The sequence below is a fragment of the Neoarius graeffei genome, chromosome 9, assembly GCF_027579695.1.
Source record: "Neoarius graeffei isolate fNeoGra1 chromosome 9, fNeoGra1.pri, whole genome shotgun sequence".
NCBI classification, from domain to species: Eukaryota; Metazoa; Chordata; class Actinopteri; order Siluriformes; family Ariidae; genus Neoarius; species Neoarius graeffei.
The window spans coordinates 82,907,814-82,930,579 of NC_083577.1; the positions used below are offsets into that span (position 1 = coordinate 82,907,814).

The window sequence follows — 22,766 nt, forward strand, 5'->3', positions numbered from 1 at the left end:
ACCTAACGTCAGTGATGCAGCAGAGCGTAAAGGAGAACTGAAGTCATTTTACACTTGTTTTATTTCTTAATTAACGTGTTATTCAATTACATTTTCAGTTTTAGTAACCTTATATCGTGACTCGTATTGGTAACTAACTGCAATTAAATATTATACTTATTGGCCTATTCGGTTTTTAGCCGTGTTGAATTTAGTTCGTTTGGTCCACGGCAGGCGTCGCTTATCCGCGCGATCTTCACGAGACTTGTGCGAGACTTCGAAGCGTGACGTGTCGGCCAGGTGTCAATGCTGCCATTTTGAAAACTGTTTTCCAAATGAAATATTGCACAAAAACGAGTTTAAATGACGATTAGTGCCTACTTTTTTCAAACTTTCCTGATTGCTATCAAAACAAACAAAACTTCCGGCTTGATTACATCAGCATTCAAAAGAGGGCGCGCGCGGCTTTTGACAACGTTGGCAGATGTCGGTCGCTTTGATTTCCGCTGTACGTTTTACTTCCGTCCTACGATGTCTCGCACAGGTCTCAACGAATCTCATTTATGGCCGTTGCTTTGACATACGGACTGATATATTACAGAGCATATTTCAAACACTCATAACTTGCTATAGCAGCGACAAAATAGCGATCAAAAATGCATTCCGATATTTAATAAAATGAGAAAAAGGATTTTGATAATAAAAAATTTGCCTTCAATTCTCCTTTAAAATAGATTTGAGAAATGACTACAAGCTTCTACAGGCCTCAACGTTAACTTTTGACACCTTTTGCCCCCCTTGAATTTCCTTTAGCTCAAAAATTTTGCGGTATTTTGCGGTTTTCAAGTACACGTTTCAAGGCAATACTGATACGTTTTCCAGGGGTATAACTGAGTTCTTTAGACAAAAGTACGTTTTTAAAAAAACAACATTTATTTCTGCAACAGAAGAACAAGACAAGCCCTGAAAACATGAAACATAAATCAATATCATAGTCATTCAATGTACTCACCACTTGCTTTTTTACACACACACACACACACACACACACACACACACACATATATATACATATATATGGACATCCTAAAGTCAGCCCGGGAAAACAGAGGGCACCAGCGACCACTTGTAGTGATGAAAAGCACAAATGCGCACACGCACCTGAAGCGAGCCAATCAGAATCGCCGTTACAAATCAGGAAGAAAAAAATCTAAACGACGATCACAGGGGAGGCGAGGATGCTGGTTAATGTGTCTTGTTTTTTGTAACGTGCTCACTTGAAAATCATTTTTGTGCTTAAAGAAGCTGGCCATACAGTAGGTGTGCCTGAACAGGCCTAACTCACTAAAATATTTCTGCCCGAGCGTCTTGGTCGGGCAAATCGGGCATTTGGGCAACACCTGGCACTGAGGCTTGTTCTAAATGTAACTCTTCTTTACCTTCCAATCTGTACTCTTACCACTGTGTATATATGTATATTGTATATCCTCCAACATAGCGGCGGTCAACGACGCAAGCAGTTTTGGTCACGTGGTTGCAAACGAAGAATTCAGTGCTTTCCTGAAAGCATGGATACATGGCACTCCACCGTGCTGTGCAACGTCAGCACTGTGCTGTCACTTGCACACCAAAAAAAATCTATACCATAAATTGAACAATGCAGAGTACTTTCTACACCTAAATATCTCCTATTCCCTTCTGAAAATGAGTAATAACTAAAGAAATAGGAAGCTATTGTAATATATAGGTCGAGACCCAGGCTATTCAATTGGTGGCCCTTGGGCCAGGTCCAGTCCACGAGCCAGTTTGTACTGGCCCTTTAACTAGTGTAAAAATCAATCAATCAATCAATCAATCAATCAATCAATCAATCAATCAATCAATCAATCAATAACCATGTCCAGACACATGCGCTGCTCTGTGCTCTTGCGTCTCCATTCTTCTAACTATGGTCCTGTTCTTGCTAGCACATTAGCTAGACAAAATGTCTCTTTCTACTTTAAAACAGGCAACTCAACAGTGAATGGATAGAGAAGGACCCTTTCTGTGTGAATGTTGACAGAGAGTTTGCATTGAAAGCAAAGGATCTGGTAACGTCATGAAATGAATCGTCTTTACAACTCGAACTCATTGACATTCAGTCATCAGATGACCTGCGACAGTCATTACAGCTGGCAGGTTCTGAAAAGTTTTGGACACACGACGTCAGCCACGAGAAATTCCCTCGTTCAAGGGGTCGTGCTCTTTTTATCCTCACAATGTTTGGCAGCACTTACACATGCAAATCGTCATTCTCACACATGATGAATGCCATTAAAACTAATAACGGCACATCCCTCACTGCCCACAATCTGCACCACTGTATGTGTATTGCCCCGACCACGTATACACCTGACTTCACTGCTCTTGCTAAAAAAAAAAAAAAAAGTCATTTCTCTCATTAGATGGCAAATGTTGGCTGATTTTTGAAATGTCTGATGCAATTTCAATAGAATTACTTTGCCTTGATAAAACACTGCACCGATATGCGGTCATATAATTCCCCAGAGAAAAACATTGCTTCTTACAACAGGCTTATCTTTGCCTATCAGAAACAAATCAGCTCTTACACTGAGCTCAATCTCTTTTTCTTTCTCTTTTCTCTTTCTTCCTCCTAAAAGGGTGCCATATTCTTCCCATTTTGCTATAATGGATTTAATGGTGCTCGGTGGGATATGCAAAGTTTGGGATGTTTTTTTATAACCCAACCCTGATCTATACTTCTCCACAACTTTGTCTCTGACCTGTTTGGAGGCTCCTTGGTTTTCATGTTGCTTCCTTAGTCGTGTTGCAGAGTCAGGGTCCTTCCAGAACAGGGTGATTTATACAGACATCATGTGACACTTTGATTGCACACAGATGGATCTTAATCAACTGTGGAAACACATCTACTGATGCAACTGGACACATCGTCAGTGATGTTCCTGGAATCATTGGGTGTTTCGGGTCTTTCAACATCATACACCCTCATCCAGATGACCCAGCAGGGGCTGATCAGACCCCAGCTTGTGTCCAGATGGCATGCTAGCTACCACGACTCCATGGTTCTCCTCTCTTGAGCCACAGCCATCTTGAGGCCCTCTCTGCCGCTTCGGTGGTATTGCGGATGGCTCTCCTCTTCTGCTGTCCGACGATGCCTAAACACCCCAGTGCGCTGGCCAAGGACCAGGCCGCAAAGCCTCTGCAGCCTACCTCAATTGGAAGGCACTTTGCCCTCCATCCTGACTGCTGGCAGTCATTGACCAGCCCCGTGTACTTGGAGAGCTTCCTTTCAAAAGCTTCTTCCAGGCGGTCTTCCCACAGGACTGTCAGCTCCAGCATTACGACCTGCTTGATGGCCTCGGATACAAGGACGATATCAGGACGGAGGGTGGTGACTGCAATGTGGCTGGGGAACTTCAGTTGTTTTTCAAGGTCCACTAGCAGCTGCCAGTCTCTTGCAGAGGTCAGGATGCCTGCTGGTGCTTTCTTTGCTTGGGCAACCTGCTCCCCAGCCCTGACAAAGGCGATGGTATACTTGGGGGGGCGCAGCTGCTTTGCCCATACCAGTCCTGTGTTGACACAACTAATTATGTGACTTATGAAGTGAATCGGTTGGACCAGCTCTTATTTAGGGGTTTCATATGAAAGGGGGTGAATACTTATGCACACTCCAGATTTCTGTTTTTTTTCATCTTAATTATTGTTTGTGTCACAATAAAACAACAGGTTTCACCTTTAAAGTGGTCGGCATGTTGTGTAACTCAAATGGTACTAATCCTCCAAAAATCCATTGTAATTCCAGCTTGTAATGCGACAAAACAGGACAAACACCCAGGGGGACGAATACTTTTGCAAGACACTGTAGTTACCATCTAATTGATATCGATCTGTGGTAGTTTTAGATTATCTACAAATAAGGGAAAATGCTCATAATTGCTATTGAACTCTACAACGAGACCATCAGTGACGGCGTAGCTCACTCCGGCCTTGTCTAGTCCAGAAGGAACGATCTAAAGTGGGCCACCTTGCGCAATAAATGTTGCATGCTATATACACTATATACAAGCTATATACAGTATAGAAGCGATATCCACCCTAGGAATACCGACCTATTTGCCAGAAAGAATCCAAAACGGCGAGGAATTGACCGAGAAGTGATTTTTTTTGTTGTTGTTATTGATCTGCTGTTGAACATTAAGGCTTAATTTGTCCATAACTTCATTAATAATTGTAATTAAGCAAATCTGGGTAGAAGTTCTATGCACCCTAGGTACCCCTACCTTCATGCCAGAAAGAATCAAAATCGGTGAAGAATTGAGAGAGAAGAAGCGATTTGTGTGGAAACTGCTCATTAGGGATTGATTAATTACTCCATATCGTCATTATTAATTGCAATTATACAAATTTGGGTAGAAGCTACAGTATATGCACCCCAGGCAGACCTACCTTCCTGCCAAAAAGAATAAAAATCGGTGAAGAATTGAGAGAGAAGAAGTGATTTTTGTGAAATGTGAACGACATCGGATGGACGACGGACGACACGTGATGCCGTAAACTCATCACCTGTCGGCCGGATGAACTAATAATCGTGTTTTTACAAGTTTGGAATGGAAGAAATTGTTCAGGTAAAAAAAAGCATACAATGCAAAGATACGTTGCCCATCTACCTTATGTAAATAAAGATACAAATTTCATTGTCCAGTGGTCAAGTGTTTATGTGATACATTGCCTTGGACTTACGATCGGGTTCCCTGTGGTGGTACACGTACGTTGTTGATACGGTCGCAAAAGCCATCAAAAATCAGGTCGATGCATTACCATATCCTCTTAAATATGGAGCTCCGCTTCACGTGCAGAGAGCTCTGCTATACCATGTTATTCTCTCTATTTCTATAGTAGCAGCTAATTCATGGGGACTTGTATGATGGACGCTCCATGGGAAAGTCTTCAGGACAGAGGGCATCACATCACGCAGCTTCTCAACAACATGACAAATTTATTTGTCTTATTAACTTCAAATGAAAGGAAAAGATAAGTTGCTGGTGAAGGAACGACTGTTATAACATAAGCGATAATAGGAACTAACCTGTTTTACAGATTTTCCACAACATTAAGCATGAACTCAAATTTTATAATATTTTTTTTTAATTATTGATGAATTGTTGTTGCAAATAAGAGGAATAAAATATCTGATATATAGTGCTATTCCTCAAGCATAATCAACTCTGAGGTGGTAAAAGTAACTAATTTAGCGCCAAACCACATCACACCACTTTATCATTGATTAGTTTCCTGTAAGGGCATATCCCATCCTCTTGTGTTTTACTCCTTACATATTGACTGTAATTCTAATTATTTTAATGACTTGTATTTCTTTTTCTATCACTGGATAATAAGAATACGTAAGTCAAAAAGTAGTCATAGCACCATTATTATATTCACAAAAATTGTTTTGTGCATGTGTCAGACTCTTTTTTTTAAAATAGGATGTAATTAAAGATTCATATCTATTCATAAGTGCATTTATAAAAAAAAATGACACTGCTTCCCAATTCCACTAATACACTCATTAGGCTTGTGCCTAAGGGATGAGTGTATTAGTAATTCAGGGAGAATATACAGTTAGGTCCATAAATATTTGGACAGAGACAACATTTTTCTAATTTTGGTTCTGTACATTACCACAATGAATTTTGAACAAAACAATTCAGATGCAGTTGAAGTTCAGACTTTCAGATTTAATTCAGTGGGTTGAACAAAATGATTGCATACAAATGTGAGGAACTAAAGCATTTTTTAAACACAATCCCTTCATTTCAGGGGTTCAAAAGTAATTGGACAAATTAAATAATTGTAAATAAAATGTTCATTTCTAATACTTGGTTGAAAACCCTTTGTTGGCAATGACTGCCTGAAGTCTTGAACTCATGGACATCACCAGACGCTGTGTTTCCTCCTTTTTAATGCTCTGCCAGGCCTTTACTGCAGCGGTTTTCAGTTGCTGTTTGTTTGTGGGCTTTTCTGTCTGAAGTTTAGTCTTTAACAAGTGAAATGCATGCTCAACTGGGTTGAGATCAAGTGACTGACTTGGCCATTCAAGAATATTCCACTTCTTTGCTTTAATAAACTCCTGGGTTGGCTTGGCTTTATGTTTTGGGTCATTGTCCATCTGTATTATGAAACGCCGACCAATCAGTTTGGCTGCATTTGGCTGGATTTGAGCACACATTATGTCTCTGAATACCTCAGAATTCATCCGGCTGCTTCTGTCCTGTGTCACATCATCAATAAACACTAGTGACCCAGTGCCACTGGCAGCCATGCATGCCCAAGCCATCACACTGCCTCCACCGTGTTTTACAGATGATGTGGTATGCTTTGGATCATGAGCTGTACCACGCCTTCGCCATACTTTTTTCTTTCCATCGTTCTGGTAGAGGTTGATCTTGGTTTCATCTGTCCAAAGAATGTTCTTCCAGAACTGTGCTGGCTTTTTTAGATGTTTTTTTTAGCAAAGTCCAATCTAGCCTTTTTATTCTTGAGGCTTATGAGTGGCTTGCACCGTGCAGTGAACCCTCTGGATTTACTTTCATGCAGTCTTCTCTTTATGGTAGATTTGGATATTGATACGCCTACCTCCTGGAGAGTGTTGTTCACTTGGTTGGCTGTTGTGAAGGGGTTTCTCTTCACCATGGAAATTATTCTGCGATCATCCACCACTGCTGTCGTCTGTGGGCGTCCAGGTCTTTTTGCATTGATGAGTTCACCAGTGCTTCCTTTCTTTCTCAGGATGTACCAAACTGTAGATTTTGCCACTCCTAATGTTGTAGCAATTTCTCGGATGGTTTTTTTCTGTTTTTGCAGCTTAAGGATGGCTTGTTTCACCTGCATGGAGAGCTCCTTTGACCGCATGTTTTCTTCACAGCAAAATCTTCCAAATGCAAGCACCACACCTCAAATCAACTCCAGGCCTTTTATCTGCTTATTGAGAATGACATAACGAAGGAATTGCCCACACCTGCCCATGAAATATAGCCTGGCAAGCCAGACTAAATGTGAATATTTAGTCTGGCCTCGGTCGTAGATATTTCCGAAGGGTGTGGGAGGAAAAACCCGCTGTCTTTCAAACTGTCTCTGTGCGTATAGGCCAACGCTCTGACCAATCAGCGCAACAGTGACTGTGACGTAGTCAGAGCGACAGAAAGCAGTGGGGGAAGCCTTGAAATAAATAATTTTTCAAAATGCGTATTAATTAACAGGTTCTAGATATTAAGAAGTTTGGAGATAATGACCACAAGTTTGGAGTCTGTACCACATACTTAACATACACTTTTTTTTCAAGGGTTTGCTTAAACTGTTTGAGAGTTTTTATTTTTATTTAGTGGTGTTTGGTGAAATAATTTCCCTTAAATTTAAAATAACGGGAAAATAAGAAACAATCAAAAAGTAATGTTTCAAAGCTGTTTATTAATTCTTCATACTGCACAAACTAGCCCCATCCTTTTGGCTACCAGTGGAGCCAGCTGGTAGATCAGACTTTTGCCATAGCCGGTCGGCAAAACAGCGAAAACGTCCTTCTTGAAAAGGAATGAGCGGAGAGCCTCTTCCTGCTCATGTTTCAATGAAAGCTCCAAGTCTAATTCTTCTAAAACTGATTCCAAAGCAGAGTCAAACTAGCGCTGTTCACTAGCCGTAGCCATCTTTCCTGTTGTGCTTTCTCCAGCGTCGTGCAGTCTTGTCGTCACTCCTGCAAAAGTCCGCCCAAAGAATCCAAACAAAAACCTTGCGTTGTGATTGGCGGGCACGATTTGATGCCCAGGGTGTTTTGTTGATATGGTGCGAGGCTAGACCCACTCGTAGGCAAAAATATTTTTGCCCGCTAGGCGGGTGGGTCTAGTTTACTAGGCTACATGAAATAGCCTTTGAGTCAATTGTCCAATTACTTTTGGTCCCTTTAAAAACAGGGTGGCACATGTTAAGGAGCTGAAACTCCTAAACTCTTCATCCAATTTTAATGTGGATACCCTCAAATGAAAGCTGAAAGTCTGGACTTTATGTCCATGTCCATTATATAACTATAACCTGAATATGTTTCAGTAAACAGGTAAAAAAACAACCCTGGGCAAGGTCACTAATCTATCACAGAGTCAAACCACCATTCACATTCACACCTATGGGCACTTTAGTGTCACCAGTTGAGCTAATCCACATGTCCTTGGGCTGTGGGAGGAAACCTGCGGACCCTGAGGAAACTCACACAGGCATGAGGAGAGCATGCAAACTCCACTCAGAAAGGCTCTGGTCAGCCACAAGGTTCAAACCCAGAACCTTCTTGTTGTGACGTGACAGCACTAACCACTGCACCACCCAAAGAGAATGAATACAGGTTAATTTATATTACTTGCCAACCTATTATATAGATTGAGTATCTTTTCCTGCCAAGGTCTCTTGAAGGTAATGGGGAATTTTTCCTCATGACTATTCCCTTTGGTTTGCTCATTTGTGGTCTTGGTGGCCAGTGATTAAGGCTTTTAGCTACTGGTCAGAAAGTCATGAGTTCAAGCCCCAGCACTACCAAGCTGTCATTGTCATGGCTTTGAGCACACTGTATCTGCTCAAGGGACACTGTTCATGACTGACCCTGCGCTCAGACCTGAAAATACCTCGCAAGCTGTGTTATATGAAGAAAAGAATTTGATGGTATATGTTTTACTCTGGGGTGGCATGGTGGTGCATTGGTTAGCACTTTTGCCTCACAGCAAGAAGGTTCTGGGTTCAAACCCAGCAGCTGACCAGGATCTTTCTGTGTGGAGTTTGCATGTTCTCCCCGTGTCTGTGTGGGCTTCCTCAAGGTGCTCCAGTTTCCCCCACAGTCCAAAGACATGCAGGTTAGGTTAACTGGTGGCTCTAAATTGACTGTAGGTGTGAATAGTTGTTTGTCTCTATGTGTCAGCCTTGCAACGACCTGGCAACTTGTCCAGGGTGTACTCCGCCTCTCACCCATAGTCAGTTGGGATAGGCTCCAGTTTGCCTGCAACCCTGCACAGGATAAGCAGCTACAGATAATGGATGGATAATGGGTGGATGTCTTACTCCGGGGCGGCACGAGTTTCAGTGAAAACATCCTAGTAGTTTACGAACAGTAATGTTTGGTGTGGCAATTTCAAACACCCATAAAATGTTAAATATGACAAGTGGTGCTACTGTCTTGACAACTTTTATACATACCAACCTGGGGAACATTCCATATGAGTGTGATCAAAAGCTGATCAATCCTGTAGGAGGAGAAGCAATTTTCGTGAAATTGCACATGACCCCTCTGTAGCCTCATTCATGGTTGGTGGTGCCACCTGGTGAACAATTTTTGTTGAAATATGTCTTTAGAGTCTTTTTGGTGAGTTAGTATACGAAGAGTAGCGTTTAATTTGACGAGTCACTCAAAAATTTCAGATGCCCATACAATCGTAAATATGACAGGTGGCGCCACTGTCTTGACAACTTTTATGCACACCCACCTGGGGTACATTGTGTGTGAGTTTGACTGAAATCTGATCAATCCTGTAGGAGGAGTAGAGAATTTTGTAAATTGTGGCTGAATGACGGCGGACGGATGAGCTAAAAAAAAACTGGCCACAAGGTATTTGGTAAAACAAACCAAGAGATAAACCATATATGACAGAATTAAGTAAGGCCGTCTTCTGATGCAGCTCAGTGGTTAGTTCGGAGCAACTAATCAAAAGATAGCTCAAATCCCATTTCAGCCCAAGAGGCAGTGCAGACTCGTAGGCCTTGACTGCTCTTTGCTTCAAATGTATTGTGTTCAGAATGTTATTTTGGAAAAAGCTGTTTGCATATCCAGCACATAAATAGAAAGGGACCACCATATGACCATCACTGACAAGATATTCTTTGGGTAATGGATCATCCTCGGCACAGCGGTGACAGTGACATGACAATGACAGTCCTGATATCTCTCTCAGGCTCAGCAAGGTTGCTGGCATTTTTAAACATTTAAACAATTGTGTCCCTCAATCAAAAATCACCAACCGCCAGCATGTGATGAGAAGCGAACCCTGACGGAGGGCTAAAAGAGACCCTGGGAAAAATTAATGGGAAAAGATGAGTGGTAAGTATCTACAGTGCTGAGCGTAAATGAGTGCATCCCCTTTGAAAAGTAACATTTTAAACAATATCTCAATGAACACAAACTATTTCCAAAATGTTGACAAGACAGAGTTTAATATAACATCTGTTTAACTTATAACAGGAAAGTAAGGTTAATAATATAACTTAGATTTCACATTTTTCAGTTTTACTCAAATTAGGGTGGTGCAAAAATGAGTACACCCCACAACAAAAACTACTACATCTAGTACTTTGTACGGCCTCCATGATTTTTAATGACAGCACCAAGTCTTCTAGGCATGGAATGAACAAGTTGGCGACATTTTGCAACATCAATCTTTTTCCATTCTTCAGCAACGACCTCTTTTAGTGACTGGATGCTGAATGGAGAGCGATGCTCAACTTGTCTCTTCAGAATTCCCCATAGGTGTTCGATTGGGTTCAGATCAGGAGACATACTTGGCCACTGAATAACTTTCACCCTGTTCTTCTTTAGAAATCCAACAGTGGCCTTAGATGTGTGTTTAGTCATGTTGGAAAAGTGCACGACGACCAAGGGCACGGAGTGATGGTAGCATCTTCTCTTTCAGTATAGAGCAATACGTCTGTGAATTCATGATGCCATCAATGAAATGCAGCTCCCCGACACCGGCAGCACTCATGCAGCCCCACATAAGGACACTGCCACCACCATGTTTCACTGTAGGCACCACGCATTTTTCTTTGCATTCCTCACCTTTGCGACACCATACAGTTTTTTTTTTAAAGATATTTTTTGGGCTTTTTTCACCTTTATTGGATAGGACAGTGTAGAGACAGGAAATGAGCAGGAGAGAGAGACGGGGAGGGATCAGGAAATGACCTCGGGTCGGAATCGAACCCGAGTCCCCGGATTTATGGTATGGCGCCTTATCCACCTGAGCCACGACGCCCCAAGACGCCATACAGTTTTGAAGCCATCAGTTCCAAAAACATTTATCTTGGTCTCATCACTCCAGAGTATAGAGTCCCAGTAGTCTTCATCTTTGTCAGCATGGGCCCTGGCAAACTCTAGGTGGGCTTTTTTGTGCCTGGGCTTTAGGAGAGGCTTCTTTCGTGGACGGCATCCATGCATGCCATTCAGAGCATTTTTTAACATAGTTACTGGGAGACCAAATGGTCTCCCAGTGGCCAGATTTGGTCTCCTAATCAATGCCAAACCAGCTTCACTGGGAGACCAAATTTTAAACCAAGTTATGTCTTATCATTTGGTTCAATCAGTTGCAATTAATTAACCAAGTACCATGTAAGTATACATTTAACAAGGAAAACTTGGCACCGCATTAACTATGTTGATATTATGCTGGCTGAAACGAGGATTCGTAATGCGGCAATTTGCATCACAGAATATGCCGCAGCGGTGCAGCCGCATGGACTCTGGGGCCTGTGATTGTATTGCCCAGACCAGTTGGTCTCCTAGTGGAAAATCCTTAAAAAATGCTCTGATGCCATTCCTCTGCAGTGTACGCCGTATTGTGACACAGGAAATAGTCACCCCAGTTTGGCTTTCTACTTCTTTAGATAACTTCGTGAACTTGCATGCCGATTTTCTTCAACCCTTCTCATCAGAAGACGCTCCTGTCGAGGTGTTAACTTCCGTGGACGACCTGGACGTCTCTGTGAGATGGCTGCAGTTCCATCTTTCTTAAATTTTTGTACCACTTTTGCTACAGTATTCTGACTGATAAGTAAAGCTTTGCTGATCTTCTTGTAGCCTTCACCTTTGTGGTGGAAAGAAATTATTTTCTTTGGGGAATTCTGAAGAGACAAGTTGAGCATCACTCTCCATCCAGCATCCAGTCACTAAAAGAGGTCGTTGTTGAAGAATGGAAAAAGATCGATGTTGCAAAATGTCGCCAACTTGTTCGTTCCATGCCTAGAAGACTTGGTGCCGTCATTAAAAATCATGGAGGCCATACAAAGTACTAGATGTAGTAGTTTTTGTTGTGGGATGTACTCATTTTTGCACCACCCTAATTTAAGTAAAACTGAAAAATGTGTAATCTAAGTTATATTATTAACCTTACTTTCATGTTATAAGTTAAACAGATGTTATATTAAACTTTGTCTTGTCAACATTTTGGAAATCGTTTGTGTTCATTGAGATATTGTTTAAAATGTTACTTTTCAAAGGGGGTGCACTCATTTACGCTCAGCACTGTAAATGTACACCAACCAGGTAGATGTCCAGCATGAGACCGTCACTGCTGTACTGAGAATAACCCATCAAGGATCCAAATAATATCTGGTCAGTGGAGATCCTATGGGAGACGGTTCCCTTCTGCTGAGAGACAGCATATCGAGTGAGGATTTATGGTGGATAAAATTAACCTGTCAGGAAATGGTGCAAACAGATGTATCCACACGCACTGAAAACAGTGCTTGGTCAATAGGCTAATCTGTTGAATCTTATTGACACTCCTCATGCAACAATTAAAGAAAACCACTTCTTGTACTTCCTTCTTCCCTGGGTCTTATCCCATCGGTAGGCCACGCGCACAAATGTTTATTCAAACAGCACCTATCTGCAGAGAGAAAGCCTGTCTTCTCTGTGAGTGCTGCGGCCGTACGCACACATGCGCAGGCGTCTTATCAGGCCACTGCAGGGAGCTGCATTTGAAATGACTGTGAGCAACGCATAATGAGCCTCTGAAACAGTGCTGCTTCAGCTCACCAGCTGAATCACAGCGAGTCCACAAGCCCAATCCCTACCGCCCCGGGGTTAACCCCTCAAAGTGATGGCAAGCTGAGCTTTCTGTCTGATCTGGGATTTTTTTTTTTTTAGACACAAAATCGTCAGCGTTATATAAGAGCGGTTATTATTACATAATAGGCATTATGTCTTTCTTTGGTTGTTTGGCTTATATGCAAGTCTAAAGCTGTGCATGAATGTATACAGCGCATTGAAAATGCATCATGTGCACCTGCGTGTAAGCATTTGCAAACAGTTGGGCTTCGTTTACATCATCCACTCTGATTCGGTGCCAAAGTTTGATTGAAAGTCTGTTTCATGTAGGTGTCTCGGTTTCGTACAAAATGAATTGCACCGAAATATGATGTGATTCAGTGCAGTGTGGTGCAGTGCAAAGGCAATCGCATGATATCACAAATTAGCATAGTGTTTCAACTAATTGTCTAATTTCCAATCTGGTGTCAGACATTTTTTTAAAGTGCATCGTTTATTCACCCCTCGAAGTAAATTACGGTCTGAAGGACATTACTCAACTACTATTAGTCATATTGCTTTTCACAATTCATCTCCACAAGTGCATTCTGTTGCAAACTAATGGAGCTGATAGCGTCCAATTAAAAATTCTATCAAGCCAATGCAGGCACACAAAGCACCTTTTATCACAGACTAAATAAACAGGTCTAACTTACAGCCATTAGACTTAATACAACAATAAATATTGTATTTGTACCTAAAGTAAACCTTGAAGGGAAGCTTCTGTGATAAATAAACACCTTGACTTGGTTAAAACAGCACAAACATTTTGTCCTGAAATCCTCCTGAAGTCTAATATGACACTAAACTGGGCTGAGAGAAACGGTGTGAGTTAAATCTGATTGAAAAAGTGCAGAGGGAGAAATCATATCCAAGGTGACCATGATGAAAGAGCATTTAGGTTCGGGTTTTGTTTTTTTTTTCTTTGTTGTTTTGACCTAATCTTTTACTACTCTGAGTGTAGACTGTGTGTGCCCAGGGCAGTACCCATCCCTGTCAGTAGAGGACAATATACCCAGAATTCTGGTCAGTTGCTCATTTCATGTTTCATTTCTAATTCCTGATTTGCTCAATATATTAGTATGGGGTTTCATTGCGAAGTCTTGCCATTCATTTGGCTTGTATAAGTAGTTGAGCCATGTTTTTCCTGATTGCTATTTCTGTGCCTTAGGGCGGCATGGTGGTGTAGTGGTTAGCACCGTTGCCTCACAGCTAGAAGGTTCTGGGTTCGAGCCCAGTGGCCGACGAGGGCCTTTCTGTGCGGAGTTTGCATGTTCTCCCCGTGTCTGCGTGGGTTTCCTCCGGGTGCTCCGGTTTCCCCCACAGTCCAAAGACATGCAGGTTAGGTTAACTGGTGACTCTAAATTGACCGTGTGTGTGTGTGTGTGTGTGTGTGTGTGTGTGAATGGTTGTTTGTCTCTATGTGTCAACCCTGTGATGACCTGGCGACTTGTCCAGGGTGTACCCCGCCTCTCTCCCATAGTCAGCTGAGATAGGCTCAAGTTTGCCTGCGACCCTGCACAGGATAAGTGGTTATGGATAATGGATGGATGGATGGGTTTCATTGCAAAGTCTTGCCAGTCATTTAACTTGTGTACAGTGGTGCTTGAAAGTTTGTGAACCCTTTAGAATTTTCTATATTTCTGCATAAATATAACCTAAAACATCATCAGATTTTCACACAAGTCCTAAAAGTAGATAAAGAGAACCCAGTTAAACAAATGAGACAAAAATATTATACTTGGTCATTTATTTATTGAGGAAAATGATCCAATATTACATATCTGTGAGTGGCAGAAGTATGTGAACCTCTAGGATTAGCAGTTAATTTGAAGGTGAATTTAGAGTCAGGTGTTTTCAATCAATGGGATGACAATCAGGTGTGAGTGGGCACCCTGTTTTATTTAAAGAACAGGGATCTATCAAAGTCTGATCTTCACAACACATGTTTGTGGAAGTGTATCATGGCACAAACAAAGGAGATTTCTGAGGACCTCAGAAAAAGCGTCTGCAGTTTGCTAAAGATCACGTGGACAAGCCAGAAGGCTATTGGAAAAAATGTTTTACGGATCGATGAGACCAAAATAGAACTTTTTGGTTTAAATGAGAAGCGTTATGCTTGGAGAAAGGAAACACTGCATTCCAGCATAAGAACCTTATCCCATCTGTGAAACATGGTGGTGGTAGTATCATGGTTTGGGCCTGTTTTGCTGCATCTGGGCCAGGACGGCTTGCCATCATTGATGGAATAATGAATTCTGAATTATACCAGCGAATTCTAAAGGAAAATGTCAGGACATCTGTCCATGAACTGAATCTCAAGAGAAGGTGGGTCATGCAGCAAGACAACGACCCTAAGCACACAAGTCGTTCGAACAAAGAATGGTTCAAGAAGAATAAAGTTAATGTTTTGGAATGGCCAAGTCAAAGTCCTGACCTTAATCCAATGGAAATGTTGTGGAAGGACCTGAAGCGAGCAGTTCATGTGAGGAAACCCACCAACATCCCAGAGTTGAAGCTGTTCTGTACGGAGGAACGGGCTAAAATTCCTCCAAGCCGGTGTGCAGGACTGATCAACAGTTACCGGGAACGTTTAGTTGCAGTTATTAATACACAAGGGGGTCACACCAGATACTGAAAGCAAAGGTTCACATATTTTTGCCACTCACATATATGTACCGTAATATTGGTAATATTGTCTCATTTGTTTAACTGGGTTCTCTTTATCTACTTTTTTTTAACAGAATATAAATATAGAAAATTCTAAAAGGTTCACAAACTTTCAAGCACCACTGTAAGTATTGGTTGCTATTTCTGTGCCTTGATTATTTCTGGTATAATGTATTTGACCATTCCTTGGATTTCCGCTGCATTTTGACAATTAATGCAAATTGTTCACATCATAAGACTCCGTTTACTTGGTCAGTACTTTTCTTCAACAACGTGCAATTATTGGTACTCCCACACATCACTTTCTCCTATGTGCAATACTGGTGCTTGCACTACACCCCCTCCTCCCACCTCCCCACACTACCCCCTGAGACAATTCATGCACATTTTTTTTTCCACCAGATGCCTTTCCTGATGCAACCCTCCTCAGTCTATCCAGGCTTGGGACCAGCACCAAGTATGCACTGGCTTGTGCGATCCCAGTGGCTGGGTCCATCCATCCATCCATCCATCCATTATCCGCAAGTGCTTATCCTGTGCAGGGTCGCAGGCAAGCTGGAGCCTATCCCAGCTGACTACGGGCGAAAGGCGGGGTACACCCTGGACAAGTCGCCAGGTCATCACAGGGCTGACACATAGACACAGACAACCATTCACACTCACATTCACACGTACGCTCAATTTAGAGTCACCAGCTATCCTAACCTGCATGTCTTTGGACTGTGGGGGAAACCGGAGCACCCGGTTGAAACCCACGCGGACACGGGGAGAACATGCAAACTCCGCACAGAAAGGTCCCCATTGGCCGTGAGGTTTGAACCCAGAACCTTCTAGCTGGGAGACAACAGTGCTAACCACTACACCATCACTTATATTCACTTCATAATTCGACTAATTTTTTCACTGGCACTGGCGCCTTGGACCCTTATTGGTCAGGAGGTTAAAAAAAAAAAACCACTCAATATTATGTAGCACTTTTCTGAAAAGTTTTTCAACTTCGTATACTCGAGAAAAAATACCAGCCATTTTAAAAGCACTCCATCCATCTTCCCGTAGGATTACAGGTAAAATGTGTGCTGGTGGTTGAAACAAAAACTCCAAGTGTGAAAGCACTCTAAAGGCATTTCTTGAAGCATCAGTAAACAAACAAATGAATGAACACAAAAAGATTTTCAGTATTGTTTCATAAATTTTAGATTAGTAAAATTCCATTTTTTACCGAATAACGCACATCACTATCAGAACAACACTAAAATTACCCACTAATCCGTTCTTACCTTTTGTTCGATCTTCTCAGAGTTCAGCTTCTTGGCCTCCACCATGGCCTGAAGCTTTTCATACTCAACAGGTTTGTATTTGTTGAGTCCCAGTTCGTCCTTTACTTTCTGTGTCAGCTTCTCTGAATTGGACACCACATAGACAACCATCACACACCATAAACCTCTTTACAAAGTGGAGCAAAGTGTCAGTCTCGACCAGCAACTTCTGTAGCCTTCATTTATGAGTGCTGGTTGAGTCTTGGATGTACATTATCATCTGACTGGTTCTCTAGATAATTACAGTGCCTTGCATAAATATTTACTCCCCTTGATTTTTTTGGACTTCATTGGGATTATTATTCTTTTTTACCATCAGTCTACATGAACCCAGGTTGCTTCTTGGGGAAGTCATGGCCTAAAGGTTACAGAAGCAGCTTTGGTACCAAGAAGTTGCTGGTTCAATTCCTTCAACTAGCAAGAATGGCTGAAGTGCCCTTGATCAATGCACCCAACCCCCTAACTCCCCAGGCTACCCTGGGTACGTTGTACGTTCCTCTGGATAAGAGCTTCTGCTATGTAAATGCTTGTAATGTAATGATGAATGTGCTTCAGTGAAGGAAGAACCCAGAGTTCTTCTGTGTAAAATAGACTGGGGCTTATAGATGACAAGCTTCAATCTTACATTTTTTTTAAATTATGCTTAATGGAATGTTCCAAGTTTGGGATATTGTGTTTTACAACCAATCCCTATTGATATTTTTCCAGAACTTTGTCTTGGACTTGTTTTGATGCCTCCTTGGTCTTTATAATGCTGTTTGATTAGGTAGATTCTTTCACAAACTCTGGGTTCTTCCAGGAATAGGTGTGATTATATTGACATTATGTGACACTTTATCCCTCCATCCATCCATTACCTGTAGCCGCTTATCCTGTGCAGGGTCGTGGGGAAGCTGGAGCTATCCCAGCTGACTATGTGTGAGAGGTGGGGTACATCCTGGACAAGTCACCAGATCGTCGCAGGGTTTGTGACACTTTAATGGAATGCAAATTGACTCAAATCAACAAATTATGTGATATCTGATGACCCAGAACTGATTCAGATGTTTCACGGCAACTTCACTTTAGTAGGTTATTTAGATTTATGGTACATCATCCCAAAGTAAGTCCAGGTTGTAACACCGCAAGATGTGGAAAAGTCAAGGGGAGTGAATACTTATGCAAGGCACTGTAAATAAGAATGTGCCTCATTTTACGAAAAACAGTTGAATATTTCACAGTGTATAGACGGACTATAATTGAAGAGTTTGGTTCCAAAACCATTTTCAAGTGCCATTTTCAAAAAAATCAAGTTCCCGCCAAAACATGTTTGGCATTTGATCGCTAATCAAAGTTACAAAAGCAATTTTATGCAAAATGCAACATCCACCATATTTCTCTGCATTGTATATCCCCTTTCTTTCCAAAACACGACATACACCACTACGGATTTTTCACAGAATAAGATTTCTCCGCTCGACCAATCACATCCCATCATTTAAATACGGAAACAGTAATAGCAGCTCCCACTGACTGTCAACATCACCGAGAATCCCCGTCTTTCAGTGATATTTTGAACGAAATAAACAAAACTTTTTATTTGTGTGTGTGTGTGGACAGAATCTCATCTCATCTCATTATCTCTAGCCGCTTTATCCTGTTCTACAGGGTCGCAGGCAAGCTGGAGCCTATCCCAGCTGACTACGGGCGAAAGGCGGGGTACACCCTGGACAAGTCGCCAGGTCATCACAGGGCTGACACATAGACACAGACAACCATTCACACTCACATTCACACCTACGCTCAATTTAGAGTCACCAGTTAACCTAACCTGCATGTCTTTGGACTGTGGGGGAAACCGGAGCACCCGGAGGAAACCCACGCGGACACGGGGAGAACATGCAAACTCCGCACAGAAAGGCCCTCGCCGGCCCCGGGGCTCGAACCCGGACCTTCTTGCTGTGAGGCGACAGCGCTAACCACTACACCACTGTGCCGTCTGGAGAGAATCTTTATTATCTTAATGTTTTATATTATTATTCCAGCAGAGAATGTGGTCCAATGTTATTTTCCACATTGAGCCCCCTGATTCCTCCTGGGATTTAAATATACCACTTAAAACACAGTTCTGTGTAAAAGTCTTAGGGACATGTAAAGAAATGCTGTAGACCACAAATGGCTTAAAAATAATGAAATTAAATGAAATGCTTCAACATTAAAAAAATACATTATAAAACAGTACTCAGTCAGCCATAATAAATGGAACAAAGTCGATATTTGGTGTGAGACGACCCTTTGGTTTAAAAAAAAGAGGCAGTAGTCTGAGGTCCAGTGAGTGCAGTTTTATGCGGAAATGAGCTGTAGGTTTTACTGAGTGTCTTACAGAACCAGCCACAGTTCTTCTGGACACTTTGACTCACACTCACTTCTTCATTTTGCACCAAAACCCGAAAAGTGCTCTCTTATATAAATATGCTGCTCAGATACAAATTTTTATTTTCTGTAATGTTTAATTTTGGACTAAAAAACAAACATTTGGACTCTAACATGTTTTTGTAATGTTTTGACTTGATAATGTAAAAGTCATAAAAGAAGAAATCGATAAAGTTTGTATGAAAAAAAATAGGGCGCCTTAGACTTTTGCACAGTACTGTATATATTTAGGCACTCCCTAAAAGCGGAGCTCCCAATGAGTGTAAAATGTGTTGCTAAATAATCCAATGTTATTTTTTAACAAGCAAATTAATAATAAGTGCTGGATAAAAAAAAAATATATATATCTATCTTATGGAAATAAATACATGTTATTTCCCAGCTGGGAGGTCCGTATGGTGAAATACCGTGACCGAGGTCTTGAAAGTACTGAGCGAGGCCCTCTGGGCCGAGGTCAGTATTCAAGGCCGAGGTCACGGTATTTCACCATACGGACCGACCTTAAGCTGGTAAATAATATATAAATTTTTTTCTTTACCAAATTCTAATAGAAAACGAGAGCGCCCGAAAGGGAAAACCGAGCCGAGCCGCCATTTTGAATCCTCATTCACGGCTGTAATGCAAATGGCTTCCTCCTCGGTATACAAGTGCACTTCCATGGCAGGAAAAAACTACATTTTGCCGCCTATGTAGTCCCCTATTTATACAAAATTGAGTCATTCAGGATTCAGCCATGTTTTTGCTCGGCGTTAGCAACAGTTACAGGTTTTTAGCTTTCTCCTGAAATGTTTTCTTTTATTTCTTCTTCCTCAGGGTAGTAAAACTTGTTTTCGCTGTGAAGACCGTCATTATCGCTATCCATGCTGTAAAATTAATGCTATTCTCCTGAGAAATGCTGGCAAAAATTTATAAGATTTTTTATCTCATCTCATTATCTGTAGCCGCTTTATCCTGTTCTACAGGGTCGCAGGCAAGCTGGAGCCTATCCCAGCTGACTACGGGCGAAAGGCGGGGTACACCCTGGATAAGTCGCCAGGTCATCACAGGGCTGACACATAGACACAGACAACCATTCACACTCACATTCACACCTACGCTCAATTTAGAGTCACCAGTTAACCTAACCTGCATGTCTTTGGACTGTGGGGGAAACCGGAGCACCCGGAGGAAACCCACGCGGACACGGGGAGAACATGCAAACTCCGCACAGAAAGGCCCTCGCCGGCCACGGGGCTTGAACCCGGACCTTCTTGCTGTGAGGCGACAGCGCTAACCACTACACCACCGTGCCGCCCAAGATTTTTGATAATCTTATAAATAAATCTTATAAAAAAAAGATAAATGTTGACAAAAAATGCTACTATGTTGTTTTTTGTTGTGAACGAGCAAGTCACCAGAGGTCCATAACCAGGGTCCGTATCGTAGGATAAGGACCCGCTCGCCAGCCAATCAGAGCGCAGGATTTGATGGAAACCGGACCGCGAAAAAAATAAAGATACTTATTTCTTTGTCCAGTGGTCAAGTGTTTATGAGAGACAATGCCTTACACTTACGATCATCGCAAAAAGCATCAAAAATATTCTCTTCGGTATGGAGCGTCACTCCACTATGAGTGTTGCTGTACATGCTGTACAAGGCGTCCAATCATACTCATACATGCTGTACAGGACATAATCATACCCATGATTGCTGATGGCATCTGTGATAACATGAATTATGATTCGCAATGACAGTCTTATGATGTGACGTTCAGCCAGACATTCTGTCATGGTCACTTCTGATGCCTGTTATATGATATAATGATGTAGTTATGATAAGGCACTGGCAGCAGGGGGCTTTTTGGTGCAATGTGGCAGATGAACCCAACAGGGTCAATGGTACACCACCAGATGGCGTGCGGAAGAGCCACTCAAATGGCCAACGAATGGCATCACTCAGCAAGTCAGTTGTCACTGCAGGGTAACTTCCATACCCGTCAGGTCTGTGGCACTTTTGTGCACCACTTGGCATCAGGTCTGGAGGTCTAGAAAGACAACACGATGGGGGCATGACATGGTTTGTCTTACCTTACTGTGCAAGGTGCTTCATTAGGCCTTATGTTGCTCTGGTGTGGGCCTCGTGGCCCGTCTGCATTTCTGTGCATCCTAATGAAGCAGTCTTCATCGCTGGTGATGGACAGCTGACAACAAGGTGTCCAAACTTCTAAATTCATTGTTCAGAATAAAAAGTTTGTCCTTCAAAAAAAAAAAAAAAAAGGATAGATTGGACACGACAAGATGAACATTATGTGGGAAAATCTGTGGTCCAGTATAAAAGATGGTTCAAGTTCACAGGCTGTCATGTGTGTCATCATCACGACAAGAAGATTTCTCAACCTCTCCTGACTCATCTCTGATTAATGCCCTCCTTGCCCGGTCTTTCAATTTTGGTGGGTGGCCTTCTCTTGTCAGGTTTATAGTGGTGCCATATTCTTTCCATTTTGCTATAATGGATTTAATGGCGCTCCGTGGGATATTCAAAGTTTTTATAACCCAACCCTGATCTATACTTCTCCACAACTTTGTCTCTGACCTGTTTGGAGGCTCCTTGGTTTTCATGTTGCTTGTTTAGTAGTGTTGCAGAGTCAGGGTCCTTCCAGAACAGGGTGATTTATATAGACATCATGTGACAGATCATGTGACACTGATTGTACACAGTTGGAGTTTAATCAGCTAATTATTATGTGATTTATGAAGTGAATTGGTTGGACCAGCTCTTATTTAGGGGTTTCACATGAAAGGGGGTGAATACTTATGCACACTACAGATTTCTGTTTTTTCATCTTAATTATTGTGTCACAATAATAAAACAATTTTTAAAAAAAACAATTTTCACCTTTAAAGTGGTCGGCATGCTGTGTAAATCAAATGGTGCTAACGCTCCAAAAATCCATTTTAATTCCAGCTTGTAATGCGACAAAACAGGACAAACACCGGGGGGGGGGGGGGGGGTACTTTTGCAAGACACTGTATCTTCCATCAAGGTTTGTAAGTCTTCAGCTAAGCACCCGGCATCATCTGCTAACTGATCAATGCATGTCTTCTCAGGATAACCAACTGGGGTTACAAGGGTCTCCATAGAAGGACATCACGAACAACATCATCTTTGAATTACCAGCTAGGTGTAGTCTTCACTCTCGAAGAACACAAGTTACTCTTGGAAGGTTTCCATAGAGCTCTTCAATTGTTGGCTGTGTTCTCCAGTCAACATTTAAAGGAACAGTCCACCGTATTTCCATAATGAAATATGCTCTTATCTGAATTGAGACGAGCTGCTCCGTACCTCTCCGAGCTTTGCGCGACCTCCCAGTCAGTCAGACGCAGTCAGACGCGCTGTCACTCCTGTTAGCAATGTAGCTAGGCTCAGTATGGCCAATGGTATTTTTTGGGGCTGTAGTTAGATGCGACCAAACTCTTCCGCGTTTTTCCTGTTTACATAGG

The 22,766-nt window shown here is 42.0% G+C and overlaps 1 protein-coding gene across 1 annotated transcript in view; it reads right to left on the minus strand.

Moving 5' to 3' along the window:
- LOC132892045 (coiled-coil domain-containing protein 148-like) overlaps positions 1-22,766 on the minus strand; it is a 353,986-nt gene that overhangs the window by 324,099 nt on the left and 7,121 nt on the right. Inside the window, exon 3 of the mRNA XM_060930375.1 lies at positions 16,837-16,958. Coding sequence (XP_060786358.1) covers positions 16,837-16,958 — 122 coding nt within the window. The remainder of the gene's footprint in view (positions 1-16,836; positions 16,959-22,766) is intronic.